This window comes from Streptopelia decaocto (genome assembly GCF_964273445.1).
Source record: "Streptopelia decaocto genome assembly, chromosome: 8".
Lineage (NCBI taxonomy): Eukaryota > Metazoa > Chordata > Aves > Columbiformes > Columbidae > Streptopelia > Streptopelia decaocto.
The window spans coordinates 5891738-5903891 of NC_138662.1; the positions used below are offsets into that span (position 1 = coordinate 5891738).

The following is a 12154-nucleotide window of genomic DNA, read 5'->3' on the forward strand; positions in this document are numbered from 1 at the left end:
TAACAAGCTTGCAGCTTTGGTCCTACTAATGCAGCAGTCTAGACGTCTTTAGTTCAACAGAAGAATCATAAATATAACACAAGTACCAAACTCACTCTAGGATTCATACCTTGAGCAAGAGTCATAACTGAAATGAATGCAATGGAGCAGACTGGTTGGTCTGTTAGCAACACTCAGCACGTGGACATTAGTAGGTCTGCGCATTTTTCATGCTTTCGGGCAGGGAAGCAGGTTAAACCTTCAATGTTAAATGAAGGTTAAATGCATTTCACACTTGCTCTTTTGGAGTGCTGCAAAGCTTACATCAGAGTACTGAAACCTGCAGAAAGGATGGGGTATTTTCTGTATGCAAAAACTGAACTTTTTCATTAATCGGATTGACTCTTGTCAACTAGACTCTTATTTTACAGCATGTCTGCCAGACAGACTTCGTTAAGGCCTCTCCCAGTTATGATACATGGTTGGGAGGGTAAAAATTGCAGAGAGGCTGAGCCAGTTCCTGCATTTAATGTGATCATTTCATGAGAGCTCAAGTGTGTTCATATAGTTACGCCTTGGGAAACTTTCAGCCTGTCAGGTCAGATAATAACCACCCCATGACCTTTCTGGAGAATTTGGAAAAATAATTATTGCATTAAGTGATCTAAATTTGCTGTGAAACACCTTCTGGAGAAGAGGCTCTTTGGCATTAAAAAATGGTCTCTTACTCCCTCTTCCTCTCCCTCAATTCCATTAGAAAGCAAAACCACAATTTCACCTGATCTTTGCAAATCATATCCAACTTATAAAACACAGAAAATTCTTTCAATTACCAAAAATAGTTTGCCCTTCCTACTAAGAAAATCTGTATTTCCTCTGTTTTAACATCAATAGTGCAAACTGCAAAGGAATTTCGGGATTATCTGAAACTAAATTCTGTTCATTAAAATTGAAGCATTTATTACAGCTATAAAAAGATACTAACTCCTTTGACTGTTGTAATTACAACCTACTTTGATTTAACCTAAAATAAAGTTCAGCAGTAGAAGGCTGACTGTAACTCGGATAAATGAGAAGCTTTTATCTTTTTCCAGCCATTCATAAAACAGTCCATGATTTATACTTGATTTTATAGAAAAAACACTCTTTACTCATTATCAGCTTGAATTTATTAATTGCCCATCTCTAAGTAGAGAGGCTGCCTAGTGCTTATGATACACCGCTATCTGCAGGACCAGCATGTCCAACCACCTCACCTCTTTCAGAACAAGAACGCAGTTCCCGGGTCCCACAGACTGAGGAAGCTCCGCAATCCTGCCCTTGTTCAGGTACGGCCCCGAGAAGCACCGGTGGTTGAAGTAGATTTTTGGGCAGCAGTACTTCCCATTAATTACCACTGAGAAATGAGAAAACAAAGATTTAAATCACATGCTACAACCTCTCCCCAGCAGAGACTGACTTCTTGCAACACATAATTTTGCCTGTTATAAAAAAAGGAGGGGAAAAAAGTCTCGAATGACATGAATTTGGAGTAGTTTCAGTGTCACTTTTGCCATGACAGCACTAGTTATTCCATGTTGCCAAAATATTTTTCATACTTCGCACTTGTGCTCGCAAATTGTAAAACTATAGGAAATAAAGTTGGTCATTTGTCAGAAAAGAAACATTTCTTCCTGGTTAATCTGCTGGTTTATGGTGAGAGCGGCAAGAAGACAAGCCCAAGTTCTGGTAGCAGAAGCACTTCCTACACAGCAATTATGGATACATTTCCCAGTCAAGTAATTATCTCTCCCCCAAACTTCTGCCACCAGAGAAGCTGGCAAAGCTCTTCTCCACCATTTATCCCAAACTGCAATATCACATTGCTTTGCATTTTTAGACTCTTCTCCCTCAATTAGCAAAGAAAAGATGCAGCAAATGATGAAGTGACCTTTGATGGAGTGACATTAAGTTTGCTAAACCTATTAAATGGTTCAACGCTGCTCAAATTTAAAGTTATGTGTAATATATATTGTAAGATACTTATGTATCAATACAAAATAGTTTTACCCTAGTAGTGTTGACGTTTTTCTTGACTGAGCAACACTATCACTTGAAGATCTTAAATTCAGTAGTTGGTAACTGGCAGATAAATGAAGTCAAATTCACATTATGACTCTGTTAAAAGCCAATTAAGATTCTAAGCAAGCACGAATCATTTCTATAAAGCTTGCACTTGGTGCAGCTTCAGATGTGCATTTCCCTATACAGAAAACAGCAGAAAAGGCATTTTGTTGCCAAACAGATAGATCTGTATGAGTGTTTCACCAGCAGATGTACTTATTCATCATATTCATTCTTGCAACAGTTTAGAAAATTATTAGATTTTGCCATCTGGCACACAAAGCAGTTTACTGTTTGAATTGCTTTTGTTTATCGTGATGATGAAGTTATAAAAAACAGAAAAACCTGCTTCCTAAAGCTAGAGTCTAACAACTCAAAAGCACAGATGTAGCACGCCTGTTATGTTTCTCCCAACATTATTAAACATAACAGGTGACAATAAGAAATCATCTGCATAGGTCACAGTGCGCATTTGGCTCCACATATCTTATGCTGTGGGGGAAAATGTTCTGGTGTAAAAATCTTATTTCCAGGTTTAATTCACATATCAACTGCAGGACACAAATAATTGTACGGTTTTGTTTGTTTCATTCTTTCTTGAAGTTCAACAAATCACATAGGGATGAAAAACCCTTTCCTCCTCTCCCCTCTCCTCACAGGGCTGAGCAGCTGAGCAACGAGGCAGCTGAACCATTAGAGGAGTTTGTCTTTGTGAGCCTGCCCTGTCTGCTCAGTACCTGAGTCAGCTGAGTTCAGTTCCTGGTTCTTTAGTCCATCATGAACTGTCCTTGAAGACAAAATTCTGAAATGAAAAGGAGGAGGTTGGGAAGAGCGACAGATGGTAAGGATGCTCACCTCTCAGTTACTAAAATACAACCTTTTTGTTTTCCTTCAGGTCCAGCCTTATTAGTCTTCTTTTTATACATCCCCTGTTTCACAATAATAACATGCAAAATCTATCAAATTCAATTTGGAAAGGACTACTGTACTGCTACAACCAGTAGCAGTCCTTCCTTGATTGCAATATATGAGCTATCATGCCGATAAACACATCGCACAAAACTCCTGACAATAGTTTATATTTTCTGCTTCCTTTTAACTTAGTTTCACATTTCATGGCACAAGGCAGTGTACAGTCTTACCTTATGCATTTTGAAAAATATGCATTTTAAGCAAAATACAACCAAAATGACTTAAGTACTTTGATAAGAATCCTAATTACAAAACAGAGAACAGTCTGCTCAGTATTTTAGAAGCAATGAAAGCACTGGCAGGACTACTGGCAGATCTGGTGTTTGTAAAGCTGCAAGAGTCAATAAAACCAACTGTCAGGCATTCGACTGAGCATTTGTGAGCGGGCTCACATGAAGGACTTTCATATGTATGACACAGAGTTTACAGACAAATTGTAGATATTAGCAGAACTCTCCTTTTTGGCTAGTCTGGCCCAAATCTAATGTGGGAAGGAACTATTAGAAGTGCATCTATTAAATGACAGCACTCACACTAAAGCCAAATTTTCTGATCAGCTGTGCAAAATCACAGCTACTTGTTAGAGCAGCTACGTTTTCTAAGCATATTTACATTACAGAAACAGTATTATTTGAGAAGGGAATACAACTAAAAAGAAAACCAGTAATTTTCTTTATTAACCACCATTAAAAAAAGGCTCAAGCACAGACTTAGAAACATAGTCTTAAGATCAGGCTACTTTTTTTCTAAATGCACTCCAGTACTCACAATCTTTTAAAAATGAAAGATCAACAGTTTCAACCCCAGAACTTCAATGACTTGACCTATTAAATAATTCAGCTGAGTCGCACTAGCATTGTCGAAAACAAATTCCATGCTTCCGATCTCCTGCTACAGCAGAGCAAGAGGTCTTTTTCAACATCAACAGGAACTACCAGCATTAAGACAAATGGATGGTGGAATCTCTCAGCCCTCAGTGTGGCATTTCTGTAAAGCTACATCTCCCCTAAGACAACATGACTTGCCAAGCAGAAGAACAAAAAACCCCACAACTCAAACCCCAACAAAAAACATAAAAGCAAAAAACCTGTTACTTACTGTTTCTCTGGTTGAACTACTGCAATTTTTTTCTGTTTGTTTACTGAAAGGAAGAAGAAGAAAATATAAACAGTGAAGTATGGGAGGCAAACAAATGAAACTTCTAGTACAATATATATACTGGCCTCATTTCCTTTAAGCTATACACCGAACTTACATTCAAAGTCACTGCAGTGTTAGTCGACCCAGCTGCACTAGAGACATGCTGGTCCATGTAATTTTAAGTATCCCAAAAGGTTTAACTTTCACTAAAAAAATCATGAAATCAGGCATGCATATCCCAGTCTTCTAGGAAATATCACCTTCTGTGCATCTTTCTTGCACCATAGCACCTAAACTACCTATAACACCAGTAAAAATGGAATGATGTGCTTTCCTATTCAGCATCCCAAGGTGCTGAAACCTCACTCAAGGTTCAAAGGCCTAACTCACCACATCACTGGCACAGGGAACTTCAACACTGTTTAACTTTGAAATGGAATGAAATTAGCTGGTTAGAAACCCGTGTGGCTTAAGCCAATGGCTATGGAGGAAAACACCGCTGCAACTAAGAAAGTCAGCCAGGTGATGGGTCCACTTGCTAATTCCAGCTTTCTCAATCAAGCAGTAACATCAAACAAGGTAATGCAATTTCAGGCTTTGTCCCCAGAAAACTTCTGGATTTGTTTTTAAATCACCTGTTCTCTAATTAGGTTCCCCCTGTTTCCTCCTTTGTCCTTGGCAGTGCAGACAGGTCTCAGATTAGTTTCCCTTCCCTTGATTTGTGGTAAATAACAGCTCATTTCAGTCTTATAATGTTGTTATTATTTTTTACTTAAAAAACATTCAGGAAGCACTTCAGTTTCTCCAGCTCTCATTAAACTTTAATACAGAGAGCTCACTGACCAGTTGAGAGAAGACACTGTCTTACACTACTTATCAGAGTAGTTTAACCAGGTAGGATTTACTTTTCCACATTCTGTCATTCAGGGATCATTACCATCTGGCCCATTTAGAAAGCTAGTCCTCTTTACTTCAACTCCAGAACGTATACACACTCCACACCATTTTGTTATAGCATTAATTTCACTTGCACAAGTGCAAATGTAAAAGCCCTATCAGGGTCAGACCCATGATAAGAACAGCTCAGACAGAAGTATCTGCATCCCATGGGTGTGTGTGCATACACACAGATATATTTCTGCATTGTGTCTAACAGATTGTTTCCACGTGCTCATACAGTCTGCAAGGGTCTCAAACCAACACTGCCCAGTTTGAGTTGTATGGATTCCAGCTGGACAAGGCATGAATTCTCTGCACATGTTGAGCATTTCCAAGTTCAGGGATGCCTACAGGAAGTCTGCAGTAGCCTGCTCTTGGCATCTCTATCAACCCTGCTAATCACTGCAAAAAGAACAGAGCTGGTACCTATTGCTTTGCGAGGAGGTCTGAGCTGATATCCATTCGTCTCACACCAACCCACTGGAAATATATTCATTGATTCCACGCTCACTATACAGTCAGGGATGGGCTTCTTGGAGCCTGTTGAGTTTAGAGAAGCAAAAATTGAACCAACTCATAAAGCACATCAGCTGCTTAAAGCTTGCTATAAGTTTGCCAGTGAAGTTGCTTTTACTTATGGTGTATCTGGAACACAATATCAACTGTTTATTCGTTGCCTTTTATTGACCAGATTATTTCCTGACCTCATTTGCTTCCTCCTAAAGGCTGGAGATGGGAATTTGCCATCCACAGTTTAGCAGAGAAGCACAGTGCACAGTAAGTGCCTGCTGATGTACTTCCAATCAAGAAATGGGATTATAACGGAAAACGGCTGACACAGGCCTATTCTATCTTAATGAAGAACCTCTCTAAAAGTTTTTTCCTAGATCTGATCAAAGCTTGCTCAGAACACAAGTCACTCATTTGCGAAAAAGTTACAAGGCCCTTCCTTTCTAAAAGACACTGCTCAGCACTTTACAGAGTGCACTAGCCTGGTGCTGACACGCTGCAACACACAAAGGCCATTTTTGCCTGGCTGAAACAACCAACCGCCATCCAGGGCTAACTGGGAAACAGACCGTGCAAATGGGGTTTTGCTGTGTTTTCATTGAGGAAACGGTGATTTGCTGCCCATATTCAGCAAGCAGTGAGTTTGCTTCAGACACTCTTGAGGTTTGATGATGGTACTACAGAAGCAGCAATGCAAGCGCTCTTCTCCTCTCCCACATCAGGCTTACCCTCCAGCTGAAGCCAGAGGTAGGAATCTCTCAACTTGGTGACTGTAGCAATGCAAACTTCTTCAGGATCAACTGGGTTCACAGCCTCAAGTTTCATATTTTCCTTAAATCCGTGGTCAGAAGTTAACTAGGAAAAAGAATATTTCAGTAAAATACCATCTGTATACTCATTATATGATAAGAACAGCCATGAACAGGAGCAACACATAAAAGCCTCGGAGTCTGAGTAACATAAAAAGATACTCATGTAGTCAGAGAAGATTTCAGATAATTCGCACACTGAATACAAGTAAGATATATTATGAACTACGAAGATTTTCAGCTTAAAAAGGCTCTATAGACAGACCTAGAAAAGAACATGTTTGTACTCAAAAATAAAGACACTGAGACTCACTGAAAGGATTGAGTGCATTCTAAGCAACCAGGAATTCTCTGCTGCTTGCTGCCCAAGTGATAGATCTAACAAACAGTCTGACCAGGCCCTCTCTTCTATTATATTAGCTTGGAAATCCATTTTACCTATGCAAATAACATTTCTCCCTCATCCAAATGAGTTCTGGCAGACAGCAATGGAAGCTTCCTCTTCATTTTACAGTTTTTATATAAGTAAGATCTCACTTTATTCACCAATTTAGTGCCCATTTATCAAAAATTTCCTAAAACTTAAGAATCGATATTCATCCAGCTCTGAAGTGCGTGAATGAAAGAGAAGGTGTAACAGGCAGACAGAGGACGCTTCCCCCCAGAGCCACCCTGCAACATTATGACAGGATCAATATGTTATGAATTCTGGAACTAGCCTACAGTCACCAAGTCTACTCAGAAAAGGGATAATAAATTCAATGACCTGTTTTAAGATGCAACAGTTTACAAGACAGGACAGGGGCAACAAGAATTCACAGCCACCAACACCCTTTTCAAAAAATGGTAATTATTGATTTTAATTTCTTCCCCTAAGCACTGCAATAGCCCAAGATTGTAAATGGAACTGGAAGGCAGGTGCTAGTAGTACCCTTTTCTGCTTGACAAGGTATTCTGCTTTGGGAGACAGCAACACTGTCACTGAACCGACAGAAGCCCAAAATATAGCAAGTACTTCAGGCACTGAATAATGTAAAATGATTATTTGGTAGTAATTTAAGATGACTTGGTATTGATTAATACAATGGAATGAATTTTTCAAGCTGAAAGGAAGATTGAAAGAGTACATTAAGTAAATGAAAACATGGTCTATTAAAAGGCCTTGTTTCCACAACTACAGGAGTGCGAAGGATTGATACTGTTTTATGACTATTTCATGGACTCTTACATATCTCAGTTTTACAAAACACTCATTTCTTTTCAGTCTGCTGTATCATGACTGAAGCATTTGGTCCACCACTTATTTATCTAGGAAGCTGGCACGCACCTACTACTGTTCACATACATTTGTGCTTTTTTAACCCTTCCATTTCCTCAGTTATCACAGGCACTTTAAGTAAAAAACATGCAAAAGTTTCTTCTCCTTGGAATCAAGAGGGTCATTCACATAACAGAACGGAGATTTCACTGCAAGAGAACCTTACCGAAGGGAAGCAGCTCTGGGGAGCTGCCTCAGCACCACATTGTTTGAGGTAGTCTGCCCAGTCGAAGTCCTGCCCAGGATAACCTAGGGGAAGAAAAAGCAAAGGGGTTAGTTTAACAGCAGGAGAGCAAATCACTCATTTCAAGCTGACATGAAGCAGAGATCACTGAAGTCTGTTTGGGTCACTCAAGGTTGCCAGCTGACTAGAGCTTCCCCGAGCCATCTGTGGTCAGTCCATAGTGTGGTGCTCACATATTTGAGAAATCCTCTTTATTTTCATCGCAGAGGGGCTTTTGGGCACTGCCCCACCTTGAGTCCTGGTTTTGACTTGAAATGGCATCAAACTAGAAGTGACTTCACAGAGAGCAACTGGAAGCATGAATCAAGCACATCTGCTAAGCAGACGAGCAGCAATTGAAACGTGGGGAAGCCTCTGCATCCTTTTCACAGGGTACAGATGAAATTCTGGCAAAGCTTCCACAAGATTACTTCATTAATGTCATGTCAGCTCCGAAACTTTTTATTTTTTTTAAAGTACAGCACCCAAAAAGTGCTCAATACCAACATATTACCCTCTCAAACACGTGTTAAATACCACATTGTTAAAGAGAGCAGTTAGTTGTCCTTGGTGGCTCATAAAGTTTGCCAGCAGCTGTAAATCTGCATATATGTTCAAAGGAAAGAGTCTTAACACAGAGTCCATCAAGAGACGGACCATCTCTCCAAGAAAAAGACAAATTAAATTCTACTTAGAGGAAATACTTTGTTTCCCTGTGATCTAATAAAAAGCAAATAACTGAAAGGAGCTGGGTGCAGAAGCGCGCTGCCACGACAGCTTGAGGCTGGCACTGGATCAGCAAGGGGACAACTGCAGCAGTTATTGCAGTCGTACCCTGGAAGTGCTCCGCTATAAGAAATGCCTGTGACACGGGTTTAAGAAATAATGAAATTAAAAAAAAAAATAATCAAAACTAGTCTGAATACATAGTACCAACATGACAATCTAAAAACATTAAGTTCAACCACCCCTCAGAGAAGGCCTAACTTGTTTTTCTTGGTGTTATCAGCACCAATAGGACTCTTGAGACTTCACACAATCCAGAATTCCACCATTTCTGGTGGGCCTATGAGAGAGGAAGCTTAAACTCTTTGTCAGCTCCGCTCACACGCCTAGAAAATGAGATTTCACCTTTCACATGCAAAATTCCAGGTAATGCTGGGTCAAGCAAAGCCACCTTTTCTACCTTACCCAAGGAAAGGCAAGAGACAAAGATCTTATGCTCTTTGTTCCCCTGATATCATGAGCAGCTAAAACAAAACATTCCAAATTCTGTGACAGTGAATAAAAGTACTGAGTCCCTGGTTTTACAACACCATTGACATTTCCATTTTGAGAAAACGCATAAATATTTCAGTAGCTGAGGATCACTCCCCAATTCCCTTATGTCCTGAAGCAATGTCTCAGCAATCTGCTACCTTGCCTGATAGGTCCTTGGAAAAAAAAAAGCTTCATTAGCTTCTAACTGATACGAGATTCTAAAAATACTGTAAGACAGCGGATAACAATGTTCCATTTTGACCAGAAGCAAAAATTCAGTGCAAAGACTATAGGCTTCTGATATCATGTTAATTAATGCTGAAATCAAGATTGCCTTCAGCCCTGGAACACACACTCCATTCATTCAAGTGTTCAGGTTTTTATGCATGACCAGCATCCCCAGCCACTGTCATCTTCTCAAATCCAGGCACCTACCCAGGAAACCTCAGTTTCACTAACAGAAAGCTCCTGTTTCTCAGAATTTGATCTTTTTTGCTCTTTGCTTGTGCTTGTCTGTGTTAATTCTTTTGCAAAAGTGTTGTGCTAAACACAGCACTGTGGGGACGGGCAACCTGTTTCCCAGCAAGAGGAGCCCATGTGCTGAGCCTGCATGGACGTACCTGGCGGGGGGCTGAGGTGCAAACCATTCTTCAGACTCCACTGCACGGGGAAGATACCAGCACTGTTGACATGACAAATATAAGAGCGGCTGGTTGTACGCTCTGCTCTCAAGTCATCAATTTCTATCATGAAATATTTCTCATTGAACACCTGTAGTTAGCCAAAAGAGAACCATGTGGTCTTATAAGTGGCAGATTCCGATCTACAACTCCCTCTCCCCCATTTTGATAACTTTACTAAGCAGCAACACTGCACGATGGAAACCCTTTACCTTGAAGAAAAAGAACTTAAATAGAATCTATGGGATTCATAAACCAGCAGACTCCTCTGCATTATCTGGAAACCTAACAAAAATAAGTAATAATAAAAGACAATGTACAAGCACTTGAAAAGGTGATCAAGTGCTATACGAAATTTTCTTATGAAAAATGCAGAGAAATTAGAGTTTGCAGTCTTATTATCATTCTGTAATAACAAAACTGCTTATTTTAACAAGGCCAAACTGTGTCCTAGGATGGACTGTGACAAGTAAAACCACTACGCTCCTGAACTAACTAGGAGCAGGACAAGAAAATATCAAGAAAAGTACATGATTTTGCTTTGCTAGAAACTAGCTGTGCATTTTTAGTAATAAGTGAGCATCTTATTTGAAGAAACTGTACATTAAAGAGATGGATCACCAAAATGTAAGATATCATATTGAGAGACTATCTGTATTAAAGAAAAAACAACAGTTCCTGAAAAATAACAAAAAAAGATTTAAAAACATGTCCTAGTTTTTTGTTGTACAGCAACATTTTGGCTGACTACATCAAAGCAGGTCTCTTTAAAACCTTTCACCTGTTTACTAAGCCAGGAAGATGGAAGTTGCTCAAAACCTGATTATGTGGGGGAGTTTTCATTTCAACTTTTAAATCCGTGTATGGGCCCCTGTTTGAAATCCAGGCTACTTAAACATCAGAGCTTACACAGAGCAACAACATTAACTTTCGCAAAAACAAACCCCCAAAATCTGTCTTCAAGTGGATACTCAGATTACGAGGGGTTATATCTAATTTTAAAAATCTGGGTTTGACAGTTTCGGTCACTTGACCTTTTGAGCTTGTATCTTTATAGAACTTTTCCCCTACTTTCAAATCCAATGTCTTCACCATCAGCAGGTTTCTTTTGCCTGGCAACCTTTCCCCTAAGGGAGACACACAGAATACATCATTTGAAAACTAGTTCAAGATTTTAAGATAAACAATTCATGAGAATTTCCTGAGCATTTAAGAACAGAAGTAGCAATTGAATTGACTCTTAGTAAGGCAAGTTAAAGAACCCTTGTACCTTGACAACTGTAGCAGGAGAGATTACAAAAGGAGCCATTGGGTCCACGGCTTCTAACTTCATGCCTTCAGAGAACGCATGCACTCCAATCACGGGTTTATCCTGAAAAATGAAGCATCAGGTGATTACCTGCCTTCCACCCTCAAAAAGATGTAACTTATTTAATTCAGCTGAAGGGGATAACTGGAGTTTTTATTAGTTCATGCTAAGAAATAAACATGTTGGAGTACCAGCAACCTCTCTATAATGAGAAGAAAACGCCAACTGCCCTTTGAGACCAACAGTTTTCTACAAGTTTTAGGAAATTGAGTCCCAAGGATTTCTTCCTCTGATATTCTCCACACAGGAGCAGGATTTCACAATACAGGCTGGTTTGGCAAGTCAATAAAAATGGTTTTTTGCCTCTAACCTTTAGCACTCGTGATGAGCTAATCTAAAACTAGAACTATAAAATCTAAAACTAGAACTATAAAATCTAAAAGAGAACTATAAAAGTCTTCATTTTCAGTCTAATAAAAACCTGCAAAACAGGGTTGCTGTTCCACAATTACGTATATCCTGCTCTGGATATTGACCCAATACACTAAAGAGCAACAGTATCTCCTGTTCTGTTCTACTTAGAGGTCCAAATGAAGCTGAGAAAAATGAACTAAGAACTTGGAAGGACTAAATTTACATTCCTATTTAACAAAACATATCAAGATTTTTTTTTTTTTAATTCACATATGTTTAAATCCAGACTAATTAGTAATATTTCCCACCACTTGGGATATAACAGGATACCTTACACAGCGTGTGTGACTTTACTGGGTTACAGGGTTACAGATTAGGTGTTACACGTTAAACTTTTCAAAGTGCTCACACAATTAGAGAGGATGCAGTGACCCTGTGCTCCTCCAGAAGGACGGCAATCCATAAGACCGGCTGGTGAACAACCGGAGATGCCATTAT

The 12154-nt window shown here is 39.5% G+C and overlaps 1 protein-coding gene across 2 annotated transcripts in view; it reads right to left on the minus strand.

Annotated features, from left to right (window-relative positions):
• The window catches only part of SFMBT1 (Scm like with four mbt domains 1), a 77266-nt gene that overhangs the window by 10747 nt on the left and 54365 nt on the right, over positions 1-12154 (minus strand). For both annotated transcript variants that reach the window (XM_082060390.1, XM_082060391.1), the window contains 8 exons: positions 11204-11305; positions 9874-10024; positions 7937-8019; positions 6372-6498; positions 5560-5673; positions 4153-4195; positions 2820-2884; positions 1236-1375 (listed from right to left, as the gene is read on the minus strand). In XM_082060390.1, the coding sequence (XP_081916516.1) occupies positions 1236-1375; positions 2820-2884; positions 4153-4195; positions 5560-5673; positions 6372-6498; positions 7937-8019; positions 9874-10024; positions 11204-11305 (825 nt within the window). The remainder of the gene's footprint in view (positions 1-1235; positions 1376-2819; positions 2885-4152; positions 4196-5559; positions 5674-6371; positions 6499-7936; positions 8020-9873; positions 10025-11203; positions 11306-12154) is intronic.